Source organism: Heterocephalus glaber, unplaced genomic scaffold (genome assembly GCF_053883595.1).
Source record: "Heterocephalus glaber isolate CG9 unplaced genomic scaffold, H.glaber_assembly_v1.0 deba00001592, whole genome shotgun sequence".
NCBI lineage: Eukaryota > Metazoa > Chordata > Mammalia > Rodentia > Bathyergidae > Heterocephalus > Heterocephalus glaber.
The window spans coordinates 778,580-804,130 of record NW_028258367.1 but is presented as its reverse complement, the minus strand read 5'-3'; the positions used below and the strand labels follow the sequence as shown (position 1 = coordinate 804,130).

At 41.7% G+C, this 25,551-nt stretch overlaps 1 protein-coding gene across 5 annotated transcripts in view; it reads left to right on the top strand.

The window, feature by feature from the left end:
• The first annotated feature begins 836 nt into the window (after nucleotides 1-836).
• Zdhhc14 (zDHHC palmitoyltransferase 14) overlaps nucleotides 837-25,551 on the top strand; it is a 312,745-nt gene continuing 288,030 nt past the window's right edge. The window contains exon 1 of one of the 5 annotated variants that reach the window (XM_004856832.4): nucleotides 837-1,961. In XM_004856832.4, the coding sequence (XP_004856889.1) occupies nucleotides 1,717-1,961 (245 nt within the window). In that variant the 5' untranslated portion in view covers nucleotides 837-1,716. The remainder of the gene's footprint in view (nucleotides 1,962-25,551) is intronic. The other 4 variants (XM_004856833.4, XM_087193424.1, XM_013076712.3 and 1 more) reach the window with 4 other exon arrangements.

The following is a 25,551-nucleotide window of genomic DNA, read 5'->3' as shown; positions in this document are numbered from 1 at the left end:
TGCGGGGCTGTCAGGTGGACCCAGAAGGAGGCGCGGGCAGAGTGGACAGGCGAGCAGTCCCTCTGCTGCCGAGGAGTCGCCTCGGTGGTAAGAAATTAAGCTAGCAGATTGTGAGCGCCTATAGGCAAAAAGTGAAGAAAGAGACCCGGAGGCAGCTACCCAAACAACCTGGCCGCCAAGGGGCTTTTGCTCCGGGAGACCTGGGCCAGGGCCAGGGCCAGAGGGGACCCAGACCACTCCGCCCTCTCCACTCCACTCTCCTTTCCTTCTTGCTTGAAAGCTGGGCCCCAAGGCCCCCACCCGTACCCCAGTCCGGGAGACAGACTGGCCTCAGCTCGCCCCTCTCTGATACTCCTGTCACCAGATACCCCCACCCTTCCAAGCTCCGGGCATCAGCAGAGTATCCGGGCGACTCAACCAGGCGCCCCGCTAGAAAGAAAGAGGAAGCACTGGGGGCAGGCCGGGAGAGTCACCTCTCCGCGCCGTGGCTCCTCGGGTCCCTGGGAGTCACAAGAATGGGTTTGCTAGCGGCTGTGTGAATGAATGTGCGTGTCCGGAGACAGCTGCTGCGGGCGGGAAGCCCGTGGAGAAGAGGGCAGACGGATCGAATCCCGCGAGGGCGCACGGCGGCAAGCAAGACCCCCATCGCTCCCAGGGCGATGCCACCTGGAGCGCAGCGCCTTTCCCGGTTCGGTGTCCAGTCCCGGCTCCTGCCCGGAGGGCACTGGGGCGGGGACCCCGCGGAGCGGGTGTCAGGGCTCGGTGGGTTGGGAGGAGAAGCAGGAGGAGGAGCCCGGTTGGCGAGGCGCGGGTGCCACCGCCCACCGGGCTGCGAGGAGGCGGAACCGCTCCGAGCGCCGCGCGCGCGCCGGGGCTGAGCCTTGCAAACAAGTGGCTGTGGCCGTGGCCGTGTCCTCGCGGCCCTCCGGCGCCCCTCCTCGCGGCGAGGCTGGCTCTTTTGGGCAGGAGGAAGCGAAGGAGACCCCTGCTGCGTAGCCCGCTAGACACCGCCGCCGCCCTCGGCCCGGAGTCCCGCGCAAGGGCCGGGGACTCGGCGCGGCTGCCAGGCGCGGGGACGCGGGGTCGCGGCTCGGCAGCTGCCGGGCTCTTTCCGAGCCGTCCCTGACAGAATAACGTGCGTGGCTGTCCCCACCCCTGGGAGGGGTTGCTGGTACCGCGAGCTGCCGCCCAGTTTGCAGCTCTCTACTGGGAGGATCCGCCACTGGGAGGAAGGAGGAGAATCAACCTGGCCAAGGCGCAGAAGTGGCTGGCAAGGAAGCCGGCGCCGGGGGCCGCCTCGTGTCCCCTCGGGGCGCAGTGCTCGAGGATCCGCAGGCCGGAGCAGAGGCGCGGCTGGGGGCTCCGGGGCGGCTGGGCCGAGAGCGCTGCTGGACGCACTGTCCCCCGGGGTCAGCCGGGCTGTCCCCTGCGCCCCGCGGGGCCCGGGAGCCCCGGGACGCCGGCTGGAAGCGACGGAGGACTGCTGCCCGCGGGTTGCGAGCGAACAACGTCCCTCTCGAAAGCAGATTCTGCTATGACAGTTGGGTTCCCCAAGAGGTTAACCTGGTGTCCTCCGGAAAGTTGTTGACGAGCCGGGAGCCCTTGTAGGGGCCGCGGCAACGCGGCTCGGGGGTGGGGGGGCGGTCGTGGCTCGGTGGAGCCTGCGTGGCCGGGGGGCTTCTGGGGGTGTGCGCCCCCAGCCGGCTGCCCTCGTGGATGCCTCCCGGCGGCGGCGGGCCCATGAAAGACTGCGAGTACAGTCAGATCAGCACCCACAGCTCCTCCCCCATGGAGTCGCCCCACAAGAAGAAGAAAATTGCGGCCCGGAGGAAATGGGAAGTGTTCCCGGGAAGAAACAAGTTCTTTTGCAACGGGAGGATCATGATGGCCCGGCAGACGGGCGTCTTCTACCTGACGCTCATCCTCATCCTGGTCACTAGCGGACTCTTCTTTGCCTTCGAGTAAGTGGCGGCGACAGCTCCCCGAAGCTCCCGTTGTCCCCCCCACCCCTCCTCTGGCTACTTTCGTTTTCTAGAAGCCTTATCTGCTGTACATTGTTATATAATGCCAACCCGCTCTCCCTCTTTTTAAAGATGTTTGATTTTTTAGTCCCGAGGAATAATGTTGGAATAACGCTATGCTGGACCCGGGCCCCCGGAGTAGAGGGGAGGGGAATGGGACATTTGTAAGGTGTGTTTGGCCTTGCTGCTGCTGAGCGTTGGGTGTGACCTGGCAGGTGGGGCCGCTGCTGACTTGAGCCCAGGTGCTGTCTCCTTTGAGTTTGGGAAGCTACACACTTGCCCAGCCCTTCAGTGGGAAGGGAGGGTTGCCGTAGGTTTCTAAGTTAGGGATAAACAGACTTTTTTCTTTTGTTTTTTTCTTGCCGATAAGATGTAGGGCATCTTTGGTTCAGTTGGCTAAATCTAACATATAGCTTCTCAGTATAATGAGGAACCTGGGCTATTTTAGATTTAAAAGTGTAGGCTACCTAGTGTGCCCTGCATAGTTAATTTAATTTTTCGTTCTCCTTACTTCTGTCTTAACGACTTCTGATTTACCACGAGTTTTCTAAACTCTTTATTGTCATTGAAGTTTTGGAAAAGAGGTCCAAAACAAACAATTCTGGAGCAGGTGAAAGGAGACTTCAGCCTAGAAAGAAAAAGTGTAGCAGTAAGGGGCGATTTCTAATTCTAGAAACAGTACTTTGGGATTTTAGGGATTTTATCTGGGAAAAAAAAGTGCACGTGAATCATCATTTTCAGAAGAATCAAATTGGCCAGTAGCAACTATTTTCCTGCCAGCTAGTGAAAGGACTTATTTGTTAGTAGCCATTGGGTAAAGCAATTTAACCATATTCCGGATCAATTTCAATTGCTCTGATAGATTCCAACATTTGGAATGCAGCTTCTTATATAACCCCCAATATCTTGTGCTCGAAGAAAGTTGTAGTAATATTTTTCTTCCATATGTAAAAAAAAATAATGTTTATCGAGAGCTCTTCTTTGAGATTCCTATATTCTCATTATTTTGGGGGCATGACATACCTTCAGTCTCCACCTGCTTTTGCTTGGTAGGACTAAACCCTTTTGTGTTTGTTTACTTTTGTAAATAAACTAATACATATGTATTATGTGGTATGTATTAGTGGACTCTGATCCTGTGCCTGGCTTCTCTTGGAAATGCTGTCTCAATTGGAAATGAATGATTTCTTGACAGGGTAATACTTTCCACCCAGAGTCCTCTAATTCTTTTGGGCAAACATTTTATATCTGAGCACTGTGCTATGATGAACAGCTTTAACAGGATTGATTTAGAATAAGGAAGAAAGGAGATTTCAGATGTATGCTACCTTCTTTCCCTGGATTTTTCTCATAGCCCTCTTACCCTTTCTGACTGTGTGTAGATTTCCAGGTGTCTCCTAGGTTAACTTTCATGCATGTTTGGGATTAGCTAGTGAGTCTGTTGGGGACATGTGGGCTGGAGTGGAAGGGTGAGAGCAGGCATGCAGAGTGACAAGGAGGTGTGCTTTACACGTGCTGCTGCTATTTCTGTGGTTCCCATCCAGAGCCAGCTTCTTGTCCCTACAGACTGCTGGAAATGGGAGGAAGAGGCACAGAGGTTCCTGATACTTGTACTTTGCTACAGAATAAACACAGGCACTGGAATGATGAGGCTGTGTGTTTAACATACATACAGGTAGGTTTAGTTACAGGTCGATTTCTAGTGGGCAAGTATTCACTGTGTCCTTAATGTTAAAAAAAAGTTTTGAATGGATTCATATTGGCATTTTTGCTCTTCTTAGTGATTCTGAGTGGAGACAATTGGCTAATTTTGTGATCATGTTGCCAAGCTTCAGCCACAAGCGTGTTTCATGTGGGATGATGAGTAATTCATTTTTTACATATATACAAATCCTTACTATGTGGCTAGGGACACCCATACCCCATTAGTTACTATCTTTTATTCTCTTTGTTCAAACGTAGCTTCTAACCAACCATCACAAATTCATTTTCATTTCGTGATCTCTATGATTTTTCCAAGAGTTCCGCAAAGTCCTCACTTGCAGGTTGTTATGGATCCTCTTCTGCATTAACTGATGGCTGTAGGAATAAACATGCGCACTGGCTACTATTTGCATCATCATTTATCTAACAGCTCTGTGGGAGTCTGTGTATGCATGTGTGTTTGCTCTCCATGAGGTTTCTTCAGCCAGGCAATTTGGAGTTTCAAGAAAATAGGGGACCCAGCCTAGTAGGATGCTTCAGTTGAGAAAAATCATAGGCCTATTCAAACTACAAAATATTGTGGTTTTCTAAGACTATTTGTCAGTCCATTTCATTGCTTTGTCATAAGCATTGTTACTGTTTTTCAGCTCTTTATTAATTGAGAATGAAATTAAATATCTGGACAAATTAATTTGCTAGAGACTCAAAGAACCTATTAACCACATGCACAAGAAGTGAAATACCAACCGAGTAATTATTAAACGGGAGCCAGAGGAAATTCCTGTGTCGTCTATTTCCTGCCTACCTTTCTTCTGGCTTCTGTTCCGTTGTTTGCTAAGTACATATTATATGGTCCCCTATTTCAGTTGCTTAATTTTATGTCTTAATAGTTTTTAATGTTAATAAAATTCATCATCAAACACTAGAATCTGTGTTTCCCCAGTTACACAAAGACAATAATATGAAAAGCAATAAAACACCTGATTTTAGTTTTAGACCTCTTTTATCTGCACCTCTTCTCTTACCCAGCATCTCATTTCTGACCTTGAAAAGATGGACAAGGAAGTTTGTCCAAGAGAAATGAATTTGTTGGAATTTAACAACAGGTGTTGATGCTGTCTCCAACTCCTAGAGAAAGGCAGGGTAGAAATTATTATTCCCACACAGAAAATGAAGTGAGAGGCTTAGAGAGGTTCCATAATCACTTAACAGCATGCCACTAGCCATGGGAAGGATTTTGACTGCAAACCAATGCACCTGTAGACAAGTGCTCCTGCAGACCAGTGGGGCTCCTCCTCCTCCCAGTGTAGAGTATGGTTAAAAGCTGAACTTTGGGAAGGACAGATCCCAGGACTCTTACCAGCAGTATGACCCTGGGAAAATGACTTGTCCTTTTTTAAGCCTGAGTTTTCTAATCTATAAAATGGGATTGATACCTGCTTTTAAATGGTATAAAGATTAAATGGAAAATGTACACCTAAGTGTACAGTAGAGAGCAAATGTTCAATAAATGACGCATATTATTGGAATACATCCAGAAGTAGCCTCCCAAGGACTCTTATCACCCTTTTCTGAGAGCCTTTTAAAGGGAGGGAGGATATGGGTCAATAAGCAAGTGTGACAGTGATCAGTAGCCCATGAGAACTGAAAACTTCAGAACTATGCGATTTCTCACTAAAATATAGACATCTGTGTGAGGTGCCTGTGTTTGGCAGCAGCCTCAATCTTGTGCCTGCAGAATAAAAGTTCTGCAGGGAGCCTGGGGAGCTGCCCTGTTCCAGACCCTGGATTTCGCCTCCATTTTTGGATCCACCATGCCAGAACTGTGAAAACACTAAAGAAAGCTGCCAGAAGCAACCAGATGCAGCTTTCTACTCTTTCATGCAGGTCAGGAGTGCTTATCTTTTGGCTGCCTTTATTGAGCATATGGAGAACTGATGAAAAGTGACAGCATCTCATAGCTGTGTTTAAAAGGGAAGGGGAGAGCTGATTGCAGACTGTCGAGGGATCTCACTGCTTCTTGTTGTTATAAGAGTCTCATCAAAGACCACAGTGTTGTCGCATCCTCAGAATCTGAATCTGAAAAGATCAGTGAACATTATGAATTTCTTTCTGTCTGATGCACACACGTACAGACTACTTTTGCTTACAGTTGAAATTTTGGAAATAAAAAGCCTTTGATTCTGAAATATTGAAATTTCTGAGTCTCCTGATCATAGGGACAGTAGGAAGGACAGGAACTGAGAGGCCAGGTGAGGCTCGTGTTTTCAGGAGCTTCCCATGACACCAGGCCTGCTTTGGCCTCCCAATTCTTTTCTGTTACTTCTGACAGTTTGAAGACATTACTGGGTCTCAAATATATGAGAAATTAGCAACACCTTCAAATTTCTTATCACTAGAAGTCCATTGATGATTTTTTTTAAAAAAAGCTTTGTTTTCTTCTTTCCCCCTTTTCTTTTCCTCTTTCTCTTCCTCCCTTCCTTTCTTCTGTCTTTCAATTTGGTTAATCTCTGTAGTGAATGATGAATAATTGGCAGTAAATAGAACTGGGGTTATGTTTACCTTGAAGGTGGAAGTGAGGTTATCTCTGGTAAATAAAAGTGTCATTTCCCATAATAGCGTCTCCATCACAGATAGGATAACTTTTATTATATAGAAGAAGGTGCTGCCCTTGTAACGTGGAAGAACCTCATCTGTGTTAGTTTTTCATTGCTGTAATAAAATACCTGGAATATTTAACTTATAAAGAGAAAAGGCATATTTTGGCTCATGGCTTTGGAAATGCCAGTCCATGATCTGGTGGACTCATTGCTTTCAGGCCTCTGGTTGGGGGTGGGGGCAGATGGCAATGGTGAGGAGCACGTTGCAAAGCAAACTTGCTCACCTGATGCCCAGGAAGAATAATAATAAGAGGAGGGGGCAGAGTCCCACATTCCCCCTTGAGGACACACCCCCAATGACTTAAGGACTTCTCGCAAAGCCCCACTTCCTAAAAGTTCTACCACATCCCACTAAACTACCCCTGACTGATGGGCCTTTGGAGGACATTCAACATCCAAATTATACCTGTAAATCCTGTAAATATATGTGTCATTTCCAATAATAACATCTCCATCATCGACAGGATAACTTGTATTATCTCATAGAAGGCTCTGCCTTTATTACACTTAAGGATCTCATCTTTTCTTGACCCTCTTATGCAGAACTGTATTTAGTTCTCCACTATTTCAGAAAACATCTGCAAAGTGTCCCTTCTTTTGGCTAAAGCTGGCCATGCCCTGCATTCTAGAATGTATGGACTGGTACATATGTTAGTAGATGACCCTCAGAGTGAACCATGGAACATTCCTATTTAACATAGTACATGGAGTAAAGGACTTCTATAATCTGCTGTGGTTCCACAGGAATGGTAGGAACCTTCAAAACCTTATTAATGATCTCTTGACATGGACACACTAGCCCGTTCATTTGCATACATAATCAACACATACAAGTCACATGAGGGTGGTTGCCTTTTTGTTTTGTTCACTGCCTTATCTCCAGTCCTTGGAATAGTACCCGGTGCACAGTGGACTCCCAGTAAATATTTGTCCATTATGGAAGTAATTGTAATATTGAAACACCTTGAAAAATAACTTCCTCATGCTGCAGTTTTTGCACTTTATAAAGTTGTAGACATTAATAAGACTTTTAATTAATACTGTTTTGTAGGATACTTAATGTAATGCCTTAAAACTGTATTTGATATATTCTGAATTCAGAATCAAGCATTATCCCTTTTTAAATGTGTTAATTGAAGCAGAGGAGAGATATTTTCTTAGTTATTTAGAAAACTGTTGATGGTGTTGGAATGTTTGCTTGGCTAATTGAGACTTCTTTCTATTGTTTATTTTTGACCTAAATATTTTAGGAAAATAAAGCACTCAGTGATACATATGGATGTTTTGAACAATCACCAGCACCTAGAATCATTTCCCATTTTGTAGGTTCTTGACTTTGGACACTGAAATTTATCAAATAAAGCTCTCAAGGATACTCATGGCTTCTGTGTTCTCTCTAGGGTAGTGAGAAGTGATTCCATATTATGCAAAAAGGACACCTTTAAGTTCCTAAAATAGAGTAGTGATAGTCAATTATTTAATGGTCCATATCTGCATATCCTGGAAATTTTTTTCCTTTGCAGTACAATGTTGCACATAATTTATTCATGACACAGTTATTATGTCTTAGCAAGAGAATTTAAATTAAAGATTTCAAGGAAGTGCTTCGTTCTTTGGTAGCTGAGGTTATGAAAACAGAAACAGTGGTGCTCACTTATTAGATGCTTACAATTAGTAACACCCAGGAATTAGGAACTAATAAAATGTTGGTTCAGGTAAAGGTTGGAGACCATCTTAACGATTTTGTTTGGCTCTTCTTTAAATATAAAAGTTGGTTCCTGTTCAAACTTATTTTTATAACTGGATAATCTTAGAGCTTTACAATTCATCTTTTAGAAATATTAATTTATAGAGATTATATATAGCAAATGTACAGTTTTGAAATAAAATACTATGAAGGGCACCCATGAAACCATCACCCAGTCCAAGAACAACATCAATGTCAGTCCTTTTTAAATTTTTAAGTAGATACATAGGAGTTATAAATATTTATGTGGTACCATATGATGTTTTGGTTCATATATACATTTTGAAATGTTCACATCAGAGTAAGCATATCAATGCCCACAAACATTTATCATTTCCTTCTGGTGAAAACATTTAAAATCCTTCCTTTTAGCTTTTTTGGAATATCATTTACTAGTGTTTTTGAATCTATTTGTACCCTGGCTGCTTGGTCCCATTCCCAACTCCCTTCCCTCCCTGAGGCTGTTATAACCTCAGCTTGGTCATTATCAGCACCAGGCTTTTTTTCCTCAAAGGTTTTTGATGTATGCATTCCCAAATAATAGGTTTAGTTTGGCTTATTATCCTTAATAAGTATAGCATCATGCCATAATGTAATCTTTTTTCTTAAATAAAATTGATTTAGTATGTGTTTAATATAAGATAGCATCACCTTGACACATTTAATTCTGCAGATGGAACCAATTTTTAGATTGAAATAATTTAAATCTTCCAGGAGACTTGCAAGTATAATTCACTGAACTCTTGTATAGTATTTAGACAGATCCATAACTTGTTGATATATTTCTGTAATTATTGCTCTCTTTCCCTCAGTCTTGCTCTGTTCTATTCTTTCTCGATTCATTGATGTATAAGTTGCAGACATCATGCCCTTTCATGTCCAAATACTTCAGCATGAAACTCTTAGCAGAAAGGATATTTCCTCATATAAATACAGTGATAGTATCAGTTTCAAGAAGTGACATCAATATACTAATCCATATTCAAAATTTCCCAGTTGTTTAATATAGTTAGGTTAAACTTTATCATCTTAACATTTCTTTATTATCTAATAACTTATCTAATAGTTTTTTATTGTCTAATTAACTTATCTAATAGGTTTTTTTTCCCATTGCCTTCTTTTAGCTGAAGTGCATAATTTTAGTATTCCATTTTATCTTTAAAAAATGTTTTGGGCTGGGGATTTAGCTCAGTGGTTCCACTGCCTGGCTTGCAAGCACGAGGTCCAGAGTTCGATCCCCAGGTACCAAAAAACAAAAAATTTTTTTTTAGGCTATGTTTTCTTTGAGCTTCTTTTTTGGGTAGTTGCTTAAGAGATCACAATATAACTTATGGTCTTTACCTTATAATCTACCTCTAGAAAACAGTATTGGACTTCAAAAATAATGAATGAAGTTTAAACATTACAATTCTCTTACTTTCCCCACCCTTTGTACTTTTATTGTCCTGTGTATTGTATCTATGCATACTATAAACCAGTAATATTACCTTTAGGCAGTTAATAGTATTTAAAAGAAGTGTAAACATACATGTAAAAATACATAAAATAAAACTACTTTAAAAGAAAATATACAACATATATAAACATAAAACATGTACATGTATAAAAATATACAAAATTTTAAATGAACTTTATTTATCTCACATATTTAAAATTTTGGGCGCTCATTGTCTCTTTCATCTATATGATTTCCCTTGGGCTTAAAGTACTTTTTCACATTCTTGTATATAGGTTTGAATTGTTGATTTTTCTGAGGATGTTAATTTTGCCTTAATCTTGAAGGATATTTTCACTGGAATATGCTTCTAGAATATTCTTCTATGTGCTAGTTTTTTAACTATCAGTCTTTTGATGATGTTAGCCCACTGTCTTCTGTACTCTTATATTTATTTTTTTCTAATGAGCAGTTAGCGATACATAATGTTTTTTTTAGGATTTATGCCCTGTGTCTACTGTGTGGTATTTCTTCAGCTGATTTTCAACAGTTGAAGTTTGGCATGTCTGTGTAGAGCTTTCTTTATATATTTATCCTGCTTGGTGTTTGCTGAGATTCTTAGATCTGTGAGTTGATATCTTTCATGAGTTTTGGAAATTTTTCATCCATTATTTCTTCAAATATGTCTTTTATCCCTTTCTTTTTTCTTTCCTGGAACTCTAACTACTTATACATGATACCATTTTACATGGTCTTTTGTATCTTAGCTATGTTTTTTCTACTTTTTTTTTTCCTTTGTGTTTTAAGTTTGGATAATTCCTATCATTATGTATTTAAGTTTACAGATCCTATGTATGTTATGTAATCTTTGATATTTTAATTTTTTTACTTGAAGGATTTCTGCATTTCAAAAATTTAAACTTTTCATAGTTTTCAGTCTTGTGCTGAAACTCTTCATCTGTTCATGTCCATATTTTTCACTAGAACCTTTAACCAAATTTATGTGGTTATTTTAAAGTTCTTTCCTAGTAATTCTAATATCTGTGTCATTTCTGGGTCTACTTCTTTGGACTATTTATTCTCTTGACTAAGGGTAATATTATCTTTCTTTTTTCCATGTCTTATAATAGTTGATTGCATGTAAAACATCGTGTATAAAAGAATTACAGAAATGACAGTAATCTAACCCAAGTTTGGTCATGCAAGTCTATAATAGCAGCAGTGTGGAAGGCTGAGGCAGGAGGGTTGTGAGTTCAAGTTCTGCCTGGATAACTTAGCAACTTAAACAACCCTTGTCTCAAAATCATTTTCTTTTAAATGGCTGGGGATGCAGTTTATTGTGAAGGCCCCAGTTCATTCCCCAGTACTACCTGCCCCCAATTTCAGTAATTTAAATTTTTTTAGGTCAGCAATGTGTTGGCTAAGTAAATCTAATCTGTATCAGTTGATCTCTTAGCTAATACACTTGGGATGGAAGTATTTTGGATTTCTTATTTTCAAATGTTAGAATTTTCACATGTACTGTATGTACCTAATGAGATGTATTGAAGATGAATTTAAACACAAAATTCCTTTATGTTTTTTATGTATACTTATTAGTCAGCTTTCCATTCCTGGAAAAAAATAGCAGGCATAACAGTTGTAGAGGGTTTTGTCCACGATCTGCCCTGATGACAGGGCAGAAGGACATGATGTAGGAAAGGTGCTCATGTCAAAGCATATGGGAGGCAGAGTGCAAGGGTGGAGCCAGAGAAGAAGGGACCAGCGACCAGATATAGACCCCAAGTTCATGCCCCATGACCCACTTCCTCCAACTAGACCCCACCTTCTGATAGCCCATTCAGCTGTAAGCTCATCTATGGGTTAACTCATTGATGAGGTTAGTGTTGTCACAATCCAGTCACTTCTCCTAGAGTGTCTTAATCTAGTCAGGGTGACAATCATGATTAACTGGCATGTACACCTTAGTCTCATAGCCTGAAGGTAATTATGTACAATAATTTTAAGAGTGCCTGCATTTTGACTGCAGCCCATCTCTGTGGTCAGGTGTGCATTTTCAATTTGTGTCATAGCATGTGAAAAGTTTTGGATTTTGGAGCCTTTTGAATTTTGGATTTTTGGATTAGGGATACTCAACCCGTGATTGAAGTGGATGTGGGTTTGGGGGAGCTTTTGTTAGATTCATTTCATCACTAACTTTCAATATTTTGAGGGCAGAATCAAGACTTTCCCTGAAGCAAGCTTTGGGATCTGAACTCTGGCTAAACTGAAGATTTATTTATGTTTTCTAATTTCAGCACTAGGTTTTTGAACTGTGGAAGATAGCTTTTTGCTTTTCAGCCTGATTGCTAGCTTTTTGGCTCCAGCTTTCTAAACCTCAGGATGTCTTCTCTGCTCTCTGCCTTATCTCAGCTTTTGGGGGGCTATTGCCAAGGCTAGGGGGGAAAGCCTGGAGTGCCTGAGAAAGACATTCATTCTGTTTTTATTGTCTGACCCTTTCATGCCTTAGTTTTGGGTAGGTTCCATAGGCCTGGCAGAAGATATCTTCCGACTCTCCTGTTCTCCCCAGTCTTTAGTGTTACTTCTGTGTGTTTGGTGAAGATCAGTGGGAAAGCGCTGGCTGGTGGTACAGACTTAAGTCTGTGGCCAGGGCTCCCTAGAGTTCTAATCCATATGGAAGTCTACATGGAGCCACTGATGTTGGTTATAAATTGAGCTGGCTTCTCCATACTCCTGTTTGTGGTAAATTTCTGTTCTTCCTGCTGCTTTGGTAGGGATGGAAGCAGCTGTTGGCCTTTTTTCTCTTGGGGAGGGCCTGCCACATTTCGGCTTGTGTTCTCAGCTCCCTGATAAATTTTTAAAACTATGCTTTTGTAGCTAATCTGGCTTGTTTTCATTGCTAGTTTGGGAGTGATTGCTCTAATAACTTTCAACTTGTGATTTTTTAAAACAATACTGTATTTCTCATACACTCATATCTTATTGCACATATATAATTCATTTTAACTGCTATCAGTTGTGATCAAATTAAACATTTTATTACAGTGAAAAACACATTACCATTAATTTCCCTTGCTTTGGACACACTTATTCCATTGCTGCCACTTTCTGAAACAGTTATGGAAGTCCTTTTTTGTGAGTATCTTTAGTTGGGATGCTGTGGCAGATTTCATGTCCTGAACCAATCCAAAACATTTACCTTTCAAGGTCATTTTGACTTTGGGGAAGAGCCAGAAGACACACAGGGCCAGATCTAGTGAATAAGGTGGATGAGAACACACACATAATGTTTTTACTAGATTGTCTTTTCATTGAATGGCAGTCGGCAGTACCATTTACTGTATTTTTGATCACACCTCATAAAGACACTCACTTAAAAGGACTTCCAGACTGCTTCAGAAAGTGGCAAGAATGATGGGATAAACATGTTTGAAGTGAGGGAGAGGATTTTGAGGGGACTTAAGGGCAATGTGTCTTTTACTGTAAGATATTTTTACTTAAACACACATTGTATTTTTTATCACCCCTTGTATGTGATTTGTGTAAATGAGCTAAGTTCCTTCTTCATATTTCTTTAGTCTTTCTTTGATTCCTTACTGATTCTTGGCATTTGCTGATATTTTATAGGGTAGCATATACAAGACTGTCGCTTCATAGATTTTGATCTCCTTAAATGTGATCTTACAATGATTGTGATATCCAGACCCAAATGCTTAGCTCTGGACCCCTGGGAGAGAGTTTAGTATGCAATTCAGTGGCTTTTTTATGTGATGAGAAAATAGTTGTCAAATTACCTAATTCCAACAATCAACCGACTGTTGATTGAAGTTGTATATAATTAAGAGTGAGATTTACAGAAATACATCTCCTTATGTTGAACAAGGTACTTTATCATAAATCTTCATCTTCTAAACTAATGTTAGTTTTTCTTTGGTTTAAAATGGCTTGAAAGCTTTCCCTCTCACTTGTGATACTTCGGGTTTTGAGGGTCATCTCTGAACTTGTGGCTTATTTATATACAGCCCCTTATGTCGTGGGTTGTCTCATGTTTCTGGCTGTTGCTAGAGCCTGACAGAAGAGGTTTCTGATTGAACCAGCAGCCTTGAAAGAGAGTTCTTGTGACCTCCCGGTCCTGCCACTCTCTATGGAGAGAAATCACTTTCTCTGTCCTGATGGGACCCAAGACAGTCAGCATGACAGTCCTGCTTGCATGTGTCCTTGTTTCCCTTTCCCCAACTCTATTCCTTCAGTCTGGAGAAGTTCTCTATTTTTCTTTTTTTTTTTGCGGTGCCAGGGATCAAACTCAGGACCTTACGCTTGCAAGACAGGCATGGTACCATTGGGCTAAATCCCAGCCCCAGTTCTCTATTATCTTTAACTTACACCTACTTTTGCCCCATCTCTTGGCCCTTCATAACATCAAAATAGACTTCCTTGTCTCTCTTTAGAAATTTATGGGGTAGGCTTGCTTTTTACAGTAAGGGATACTTTTTATTTTAGAACAATTTAACCATGTTTTACTTAACACTCTGATTAAAAACAGGAATAAGTGCATTTCCATACATCTTCACAGATTTTAAAAACTACTGACTTCAAAGTCCATGGGAACTGGTGTTACTGTTGACATCAGAATGTGACAGGGCCAGCAGGCCGGGCAGCTGATAGAGGAGGGTGTAGCCAAGGGCTCTCTGGCCTGTTGCCATTTGCCTCAAGATAGTCTTATCACCAGGGGAACTGTGGTCTAACTCCTTGGGGAAGAAGTTAAGCTCCATAAGTCTGTTTCTTTTGGTAGTTTTCAGATACTTCTCATAAATTCAGGGCAACAGCTTATTTTAACACCAAATACTGGAGTCTATTTGAAGCATTAGTTCTACTTGCTAAGAAATGACTGCCATTCCTTGTACCGATTGAGAAATAGAAGAGTTCCCCAAAAGCTGTGTTCCTGACTACTTCCTTGGCAAAATCCAGTGTCCTTTTCTCAGTTTTCATTTTTTCCTTTCTCTCAGAAGACACTGTGACTCTTTTCTCTTTTTTGGAAATTTTCATCCTTTAGCTTCTAGGATGTTCAGTTATTTCTTTTTCTCCTGTTCTCTCCTTGACTGTCATTTACTTTGTTCATTCCCCTTCTGCCTTTCTTACTTCCTCAAGCAAGTTTGCATTGTCTTGGTGGTCCCTCTGGTCTTTTCAAATGTGGCTTTCATCCCTCCTCTTCCCCCTGCTTAGAGCTCATTTCCTCTCTCCTCTCGCTCCTATAAGGCACACCATTGACTCCCCGTACTCTCAGTGAGGACTCTCCTGGTCCCCAGAAGTGTGACCTGCTCTTACTTTTCACTCTTTCTCACATAACTTCTCTCAGCAACCCTACCAATTCTTTTCTTAAATTCTCTTGGATTTCTTTCTTCCTCTCTGTCTCCATACATATGCTCCCACTGTTGTACCTGGCCCTGCTTCTTCTTTAGTGAAGTTGTCCTTATCACCTGTGTCCTGGTGGGAATGTACTTTGAGAACTAGTGCTCTAGGCCTTCAGCAACCTATCCTGGATGGCTGTCCTCACTTCTTTTCCCTCTCTCTGACTCTATTTTTCTTTTGCTTCAGCCTTAAAACCCCTGAATTCCCTTCTACATGGAAATTACTTGGACACCTATTTTGTGGGAAGCTGAATCCATACAAACCTGTTTAAATCTGATATTCAAGCTCCTACTCTCTTTCTAAGAACTTATCAAGTGTGATAAATGAGGATCTCCATTTCCTAAAGTCTCATCTGTTGATTTTGGAGGGGACTGAATGTAGTAGACACTATATACATTAGAAAGTCCAATCTCTTGGTTACCGAGGATGGCAGGAACCTAGTTTACATGCCTCAGTGTACTAGTGACATATTGAGGCTTTTCCAATAACAGCCTTTGGTGGCCTTGTGGCAGCAGACCCATGCTACCTGCCCTACAGGTGAGTGACTTGGCTACTAATGATCCTCAGTGATTTGATTTTTTTTTTTTAGTGATTTGATCTTTTGAGGAGGCCACAGACTTATACAATGAAAGTAGTTTATCAACTTGAGTGGTCTTATTTTGGGGTCTTTTAATGCCATGAGTTTCCTATACATACATTCTTGATGGCAGATAAGGGCATTTTAAGCCAATATTAAATTTTCCAGCTATATATATGGTCTATTTGTCTTTCTGAGCCAGGAGAAAAATTGTTTACTCAGGATTACCTCATACTTACTAACTTGATTTAAATTTTCCTGATTCTCTTTAAGATTGCAACCTAGGGGCCGGGTATTTAGCTCAGTGGTTCCACCGCCTGCCTTGCAAGTGCAAGGACCAGAGTTTAATCCCCGGTACCAAAAAAAAAAAAAAAAAAATCAAAGATTGCAACCTATGCAAATTATACTTCAGGATGGTCCCAGCATGCACATTCAAATGTTGATTACCACTGTATTTAGGAGACATACTGAGTTTGTCTTTGTCTCCTTATTCCATTAGCTATAAGCATATTTTGCATGGATAGTTCAAAAGTTTGGAGGGCAGTGTGTCAGTGAGCAGGGTCCCAGCCCCAAGGCAAGAAGCTTCATGTGTAAGGAAAAGGAGGGCCATGAAAGTGCCAGGCTAAGCTGTATTTCTGGAAGTTGAAAGACAGAGTTTCAAGGACAGTGACCATGACCCCATCGGAGCAGGGATGTGGTGACCAGTGCTGAGCCTGATGTTGGGTGGAGCAGCAACCTCATTGTGGGGAAAGAATCTCTGATTGTAGGTAGAACTGTTTTGCTGCCCTGTCCCCTCTGGGTCCAACTTGAGGGCCTGCTGAGCCAGCCTTTATTTGTGAGGAGCTGAGGATGGAGGCCGAGCTGCATCTGACGTATGACTCAACTTCCTGCTCAGTATCTAATAGACCTACCTCCGCCAAGGAGGGTTTTAAATATTTCATTGCTTTTCTCCTCCCCACTTAAGACAGAATAATGGGCATAATTACTAACGTAGGGAAAGCTTGAAACTTTCTTCTGAGACAGGAAGACCGTGATGACATTTTTGTAAGAACACAGTAGATTGTATTAAATTAGTGTTGCGTCTTTATTTTAGAGAAAACATTGCCATTCTTATTTGTTTGCATTTTTTGGCTAGAGAAAAGAATTCTGTAGCTACAAGGATCTCTCTACAAGTAGATTGCTCTTTGTATCTACACTGATCAGCACAACAAAGAGAAAAAGCTCTGACTGTGCATTGTACAATAAACACAGGCTGGAAGTTTACCAAATAGTTTGCTCATTTCCGCAGTATCTATAGCCAATTAGGTTAATTCAGCCTTCAAAGAAAAATGGTTTTACTTGGAGTGTGTGGTCTAGCATTGATCAAAATAATGAAGACGTTTGTGAACCCATGTGCTTTTCTGCAGGGGACCTGAGCTGATTCTATTTATCAGACTTTGCTTCCCTGATTGATGGGACTTAGACCAATGGATAATGTCATCCCTCCGAACAGGAGCTTCATTTTTTTTGCTTCAGGCCACCTGTTTTTTTTCAACATCTCTCTACATAAATACATAAATACATATATATACATATATATATATATATATATATATATATATATATATATATGGTACTGGGGATTGAACTTGGGTCCTTGTGCTTGTGAGGCAGGCGGTGGAACCACTGAGCTAAACCCCCAGCCCTACATAAATATTTTTGTTTATGTTTAATGGTTTCTCAAGTCAGAAAATATTTACTGAGTGTCAACACAAGCCAAAAACAAGGTAGTGTGTGTTGGAGATATAACACGTCAGACCCATCGATGATGCATAAATTGGGATGCTGTTGTCTGACGTCAGGGCCAAAGTTGGTATTGCCTAAGTGTTTGGAGAAGCAGTAGGCCATGATGTAAGAGAGAAAGGCATTTGCCTCATCTGTCACATGCAGTTGGATGTTTGTGGCCTTTGTTCAGACAGGCTTTCCTCTCTCCTCATAATTTTGGGCCTTGTCCCTCCTAAGCTTTTTGTTCTAAGGTAGAAAAGCAGTTGTTGTTACTGTCCCTTACGTTAACCCCCAGAGAGTTAACAGGTTTGTGACAAAGAACAATCTGGAAAGAGAATGTTCTCTTGTGCTTGCTACCCAGGGCTTGGGCTGACGCATTCTGTTGAATATCACATGCGTGGTCTTCCTTGCTCACAGTGGGCCCATCCTCAGACAACTGCTGTCTGCTTTTGGGGTGATCTTGGTCTCAGTGTCACGCACAACTCTGTTGCAGGGTAGGTCCAGGCAGGATGGACTCCCCAGTACCCACCAAATGATCTTGAGAGGGGACATCTGGTGCAAGGAGCATTTTATGCAGAACCACTTTAGTTGTCACCATCAGGGCTGGATTAAAGCCTTTCAAAGCCACGGACACTGAGAAGTTTGTGTGTTCAACTCCCTTCCCTACTACCACATTGTCGGGAGCAATGCTACATAATTTTAGGGTAAAATCATTTGGTTAGCCTAGTTCTCCTGCCTGCAGCTCAGCTATGGAGTTCTGAGACATAATTCCATTTTGGCCCCCGGTCACAACTCAGACCTCAATGATCCGGTGATGCTGTGATGCTCCAGGACAAGGTTATACCAGCTGAAAACATCCTGGGAGGAACAAAATCTTCATCTACTCAGTTCCTCGTTGTTCTTGGATTGTTACATCTTGTTTACACGGATGTACTGAACTCGCTGCAAGTTATTTGTTACATTTGTTTCTCCCGATGTACGGTAAGTTGGGGGCTTTCGTCTTTGCTGCCCAGAGTAGCACTGATCAGACCCAAAGCTCAGCTTCTTCTGTCTCATTTTTCTACCTTGTAATTTTGCCTTGTGCCACCGTGGCTTGCAGGAGACTAGGACTTATTGCAGAGGTTCTAGTAACGTTCCCTTTCCCTGTTCCCTACACCACATGTAATTTATAGAAGAGTTAACAGGAAAGTGCAAATTGAGTTTTCCTAGTTGCAAAATTCTGAGCAAATTCATTGAGGCTGAATTTTCATTTTTCCTGCTTCCTTACTGCTGCCCTACTCTACTATGGTTTCCTTCCAGGCTGGTCGGTGGAGTCTCACCTGCAGAGCTTTTTTGGGTTGGGCCCAAACTCAAGGCCCAGCCTTCCAGCCCTTTTCTACAACCCTCCTTGGAAATGGTCCTCCCCAGGGTGAGAAATGCTGCTGTCTCCTTTATAGCTACTTCTGCCACTGTGGGCCATAACCTGGAATGTGCCAGTGGGGATGGTGACTGGATGTCCCCCTCTGTACCCTATGTTCCTGGATAGGGGGCTTCAAACCTTTAGAGGGTGGGCTACACTGAGCGGTGGATCGTCAAGATCCAGGGCACATGGAGAAGTGAAAGTTTCACAAAACAGCGCTTACTCTGGCCACACACAGTGACCTCTGTTTTATTCTACTCTCTTATTTTATTTTAGGATATTTCACTTAAGTGATGCTTCTTGACCCAGTAACTTGATTCCACAACCAGCAACCTATAGCTTGCTAGGCACTGCCCAGCCCCATGAGTCACTACCACTGCCACGGATGCCAGGTTTTCCCACACTCTTGTCTTCAGCCCTGCTGTGTCCTCTGCTTAGAATTTCTGCCAATCTCCAGCCTGTTAAATGCAGTCTTTCGTGGTCTGACTCAAGCATATGTGGTTCAGAAGCTTTCCTGACACTGCTAGCAGTAGTCCAGCCACTTTCCCACAGTTACCCCTTTCTTCTTGTGACTCTGGCTCATAGCACTGAGTGTTCGGGTCATGGTGCACACCTTCGCCAGCCATTGGCCTGTGAGCTTACTGATCCCAGGCCTTGTCTTGTTGGTCTTTGTCTCTCATGCATCTGGTCCTTAGTGTGTGACTCACAGTAGGCACTAAAGCAGTGTTGCTAGGCCTGCATTGAAAACACTAATGCCCTTGAACAGGAGAGCCAACTGAAACCAACCTTAAAACCCAGGCCTTAAAACCTTAAAAACCATTTCAAGGTTCCCGGGTAGGTGATCTTTGCATCGACTTCAGTCATTATTTACTGATAGATGCTGAAGCTTTTTCACAAGAAGAATTGGAATAACTACTGCAGACACCCAGTGTTTGGAGATTAGTGTTTCACATCTAATGGACTTCTAAAATCGTTTTTTTAGAGGCATAAAAACATGTAAAATGAGTGCTTTTCAAAATGACCCTCTTTTAGTGTTGACTAAAAGTAGTAGTCAACCTCTTGAGAAACTGTATCCTAGAATTCTACTTGCTATATAAAGGAACCCTTGTCTTTTACTACTGATCTTGTAAAGGTAGAATTAGTAAAAATTTCTCCATTTTACAGACAAGGAAACTGAAGCTCACAAGGCTTAGAGTGACAGACAGTACGTTGCATAGGTACCTAACAGTGAAGGCAGATGAAATCTACATCCAGTGATGGCTGATCTGGGCTTTTCTCATTACCTCCTCCCTTTTTAATGCAATGAAGAGAACAAAGAGGCGTAGAATGGTCCAGTTCTCCGAACTGTCAGCAAAAATGTCCTAAACATGAAGTTCTTTTGACAGTTTTTTGCTCTAAGTTTATATTTCTTGGGCAACGTGGTGAGCAGACTGCTACTTCAGTCATAATTGAAGATATTAATATTTTCAGGTTTGCAAAGTATGTAGTATTATTTTCTGAACTGGACTTATTGCTTGGTACAGTAAAAATTGTTCTAATTTTCACCTGAGTTTGTCCATTTGGCTTTTAGAGTTCATAGATTATTCACCTGTTTTCATTAAGGATCTTAGCACAGAGAATTCTATTTAGAATAGAATTCCTAGCCAGGCACTCTTGGATTTGAAATGGGTTTTCAGCACAACTTCTTTGTTTTGGCCCTTTCAGCAAATGCCATTTTGATGTGTCACAAGCTGTGAGGAAAGAAAATAACCTACTAGGTTGTGAACCAAAGCATATATTTTGTGACATTTGTGGTCATTTAGTTGGTTTAAAATGGAATAGTCACTGATGTTTAGTTTCTTTATTTTTCTCTTCTATTTTTAAGTCTTATCCACTCTGTCTACCTAGGAAAGCGGAAGACATTCAGTTTCTTTCTTGCCTGAAATAGGGACCCACGCAGTTCCTGGGACCCAATGCAGAACTATTGTTCCCTGTACTTCTGTGCTCTTCCCTAAGGATTAAAAGGGCTTGCGGTTATTTGGCCTGAGAACTCTGTCTTCATTTGTTACATTGTTTCTACCAGAAAACACAGTCCCACTTTTGAACCATCAACCTACAAATTAACTTTGGGGACTGCTCCCTAAAAAGAAAACTCCTTTCTTTAGAGTGGATTAGCTAAGCAGTGCTTATTAGCTTAGCGTAGTTTAGCAAGTGTGATCTCATTAGCTCATGTGACACTATACCATGTGCACCTTTGGTGGCAGGAAGAGTGAAAGGCAGCCTGGAAGGTGGCAGGCCTCCAAAACCACAGCTTGCTGCCCAGCATGAAGGGTCGGGAGGCGGGATGGGGCAGATGTCCCATGGCCTGGCCTCTTGCTCAGCCAGCACCACATGCACCTGGACAGGTGCTGGACATGGCAGGTCCCTAAGCTGGGGACGTTCCCGGTGCGGCCTGCTTATGCCAGGCATCACTAAGTGCTGGCATCTTTCTCAGTCCTCTCACACCCCAATACTAGGTCCTGCTTTTAGTTCCAGTTTACAGATGAGAAAACAGATAGTCATATGCCATTAGATTCTGTTGCGTGTGAACAATAATATTCGTCGAGAGTGGCAAAATGGCTGCTTTTATTTTTTCTGGTTGTCATTGTTGTGATTTTTTACTACAATAATTACCTTAAAATAAAGAACCCCAAGCCAAAGCTTGCCTTACCCAAACAACCACTTTCTGACATCAAATCAATGTGGTCATTTGTCCAGGTGTCCTTCTACTTCTTGCCCATTAGCATATTCAGTTTTCTCTTACAGGTTGATGTATTCCTTACCCAAGATGCTTGGGAATAGAAGCATTTTGGATTTGGGATTTTTTTTTCCAGATTTTAGAATCAAAATGCTTTCTAAAAAAATGTTGACATTCTTCCTAGACTAATTTTTGGGGCCATTAAGAAATAATGTTTGCTTTGCTAAGACTTCTGAATGCTAATGGAACCCTCAGTGGATATTTGTAACTTGTTTCCCCTTTTTCTGGAAAATGCTCGTTTCATAGGGGGAAACATAACTTTTGACAGTTTCCAGGTGATTCAAGGAGAGAATATACTTGGAGCACAAAGCACGGGCTGTGGTTCATAGACCCTAAATGGAAGTCGGATCCTTTAGTTGGACAACTTGTTTTTAACTTAAATTTTTTATTTTGAGATATTTTAGATTTACAGTAAAATTATGAAAATAGTATTACACAATTTTTTAGTTTTGGTCCTTCAAAAGCAGTTCTTCCTCATACAGTCTTTAGCCATTGATGTATTTTCTTTTTAGGAGTTAAGAGTTAAGGAATGTATTCCTCATACACTTCATACTTTCAGAAAAAAAAAAAAGATGTGCTAGTGAATTAGAAGCACTGGGTAAGAAAAACAATTCCCCCAGGTCAGTCAATGCAAGTGTTTGCACATCTGCCTTCAGAAGTGGTGGATTTTAACCTCAGTGGCAAAGAGGAATGCAAATGAATATCCTCTATTTAATTAAAATTTTCCTCTATTTAATTAATTTTTTCCTGCTCGTTAAATGTATATATGTATATATATATTCTAAATAGATCAGGAATATTGTTATGTTCAAGTCTGAATCTAGAGACACAAAGAGCAAAACCAATCTGACAACTTTTTTACACTATCAAGATCCAGTGCAATTGGACATTGTGGTGTAGGCCTGTAATCCCAGCAACTCAGGAGGCTGAGGCAGGAGGATAGCAAGTTCAAGTTAGCTTGGCGAATTAACAAGACCATCTCAAAATAAAATAAAGTAAGGGCTGGGGATGTAGCTCAGTGGTGGAGTGCTAGCCTAGTATGTGTGAGGCCGTGGGGTCAATCCCTAGTCCCTAATCATTCCCTAAAAAAAAAAGATCGAGGCCAAATCTTCTCCACATAGATGCAAAGACCTACGTATTTTTGTTCTGTTTTGTTTTTTAGTGTTCTCTTGGATTGTGGAAATTTTGGTCAGAAAACCTCTCCAAGAGTCTATATTAATGATAATGGTGATGATGATGTAGAAGGTGTGTTGTGCTGTTAATTGTAACTACAGTGCATATTTGCATAAGGAAATGAATTTTGAGCAATGATTTACTAAAGCGTAAATGATTTTTTATTATAACTCCCTAACAGTGCTTGTCATATTATAAGCAAGGCTGCAGTTAGTGCATCAAATCAGATATACTGATTTGCCCCCAAAATAAACCACTATATAAACAAAGAAGTATTGTCATGAACTTGCAGTAATTCAGTGTTGTGGAGAGGGTGTGAACTCACATGCAGACCAAGTCCCAGGTGAGGCACACATTGAGAACTCTGGATGATTAGTCCCCAGTCCCCACCCCCACCTCGTGTCCACCCCAATCTTTCCCTCCTTGTTACCCCCTTCCAGGTAGGATCATTTGTTGAAGTTAAGCCTTATCTTTCTGAGGACATGCTCTTTAAAAAATCAGTTCCCAGTGGGCGAGGGAATACTGTGAAGATTTCATCATGACAGCTCCAGAGCATGGTTAGTTTATTACTTTGTCACCAAGCCCGAGGCTCTGAACGGGAAGCTACTGTTGCGGAAGGAGAGAGGTGGTACAGGGATTGGGATCAAGAGGGACGAGTGCCGAGAGGGGTGCAGGGAGGAGAAAGAAGTCAAAGTGATCCATGTATCTGGCCATTGGAGAACCTGAGATGAGTTCTCAGGCATCACTGAGTGTAGGGTCGTGATTATCATGCTGGGTTCATATTGAGATCATGTCCCATGGTTGGCTATGTTTTGAGAAAACTTTAGCTCACAGAGTTGGATGGAGTTTGGCTCACTGAGACAGCCTCAGAAGGGCTGTTTAAGCCCGGGGTACCCCAGCAGAGTACTGGCTGATAAATCACTAACTTATAAGGCACCTTTGTGTAAATTTCAAGAAGTTACTCCTTCCTCAGTGTGGTTTATTTCCAGATGTCGGAAGATTATCAATATAAATGTTTTTAATTAAAACATGACATTTCTCTCTTCTGGAAGATTTCCAAAATAAAGATATAACTCTGTGATGTTTGCAAGGTAAATGGTGCCCTTGAATGCTGTTGTTGATCAGAATTCCTTTGTGAAGCCAGAACTGACTGGATACAAGACTTCCCAGCAGTCCCCCAAGAGGAAAACGAATTCTTAGTGTTCCTCTCATTATAAGTGAAATTCCCCAAATAATTTTTGTAGACTGCCCAGAACAAGTCATTCTTTTTTAATCTGAGAAGACATAGTAATTGTCCCAGCTCTAAAGATAATAAAAAATGGGGAGATAGATCTTTTGCAGATGGGATGAGGACCAAGAGATAGAGAAAGGGCGGGAGGGAGGGGAAAGGCAGGCAAAGGGGATGTAAGAGGAAATTAAGATGTACGTGTACGGACTGCCCATGATCAATGTTATTATTATGTATTACAAATATGTGCTAAGAAAATTATTAAAAATGTAAAGTAAAATTCTTTATCTGTAGTAAAGTACCTGAAAATACAGTACAAGCTCAGGGTCTTTCTTCATTCAGTGTGGTTTCCACTGATAAAAATTCATCCTTAGAAACTATAGCTTTTCTCAGTGGTTGTGTTAGACTACTGTGTTTCCTTTGTACATAAAGAATATATTTTGTGGATGATTCAATCAAAACCTTCTTAAGGAGAAACAAAAGAATCACTTTAAAACACAAAGTTAAATAAAAATAAAGTGAATAAATGAAAATAAAGAGGGGGAGGGGTCTTTTCAAAATTGCTTTGGGTGCTTTGACCACATGACCATAATGAAATTGGTGTACATTCACCTTCAAGAAGGCCAGAGTTGAGTGCTTGCATATTAATTTTATTTCCATCTGATGGGTCAGGTACCTCTTGTTTGTCTGTCCCCAAGCACCTTGTTTATTCCAGGTCAGTTAGAATGGCATAAAGGCTCAGAGCTAAACAAACTTTGGTTAGTGGATTGCCTGGCAAAGGAAACTCGCCATCTCCTTCTTGAAAATTAAATAAGCTGCGCAAGCGCAAGGATCCAAGTTCGCTCCCCGGCACCAAAAAAAAAAAAAAAAAAAGAAAATTAAATAAGCAAGAAGCAGGATTTTATGATGTGAGTCCCCATGCTCCTGTAAGTACTGCTGTGTTTCTAGAAAATATGAAGCTCTTTAACCTAAAGAAGTGATAAAGGCCAAAAGTAGAAGTAGGCTTAAGAAGGAGGCAGATATATTAATTATGGCAAATTTTTAAGATACCACTTTGTTGGCAGGATGGATTATTAGGGTAAATCTCTTTTATATCAGTTTTAGTGAGGACTAGCTTTCGTTATAAATGGTAGAAACTCCCAAATCATAGTACCTTCATCAAGATAAAGACTTTTCTTTCCATATAAAATGTCAGAGGAGGGCAGTCTGGGCTGGCTTTGGTGACTTGTCCATAGGATGTTTGGAAACCTAAGCTCTTTCCTGCTCATCTTTTCCTGTTTCCTAGGATGTATCCCATGTTTTCATGTCCCAAGATGCCAGGCAGCGCTCTGGCTGTTGCACCTGATTTACAGGTACTAGGATGAGTAAGAGAAGAAGGAGGGGGCAAAAAGAGCCCCCAGATACTCTTTCAGAGTTGCTGTGTGGCATGCTCATTTGCATCCCATTTGCTAGCTCTGAGTCACCAGGCCCTAATTAGCAGCAAGTCCAGTTAGGAAATGCATCTTTTCTGGGATTCTTTGTGTCCTGATAAATCTACTACCATGGAAGACAAAGCACACAGTTATTAACAAATGTTAGCACTTTTCGCCTTCATAACCCAGGGGAAAGTCTGTGTTGAATCCATACTTGGAGGGGGCAGGGTGCTGAGATCTGAGGCT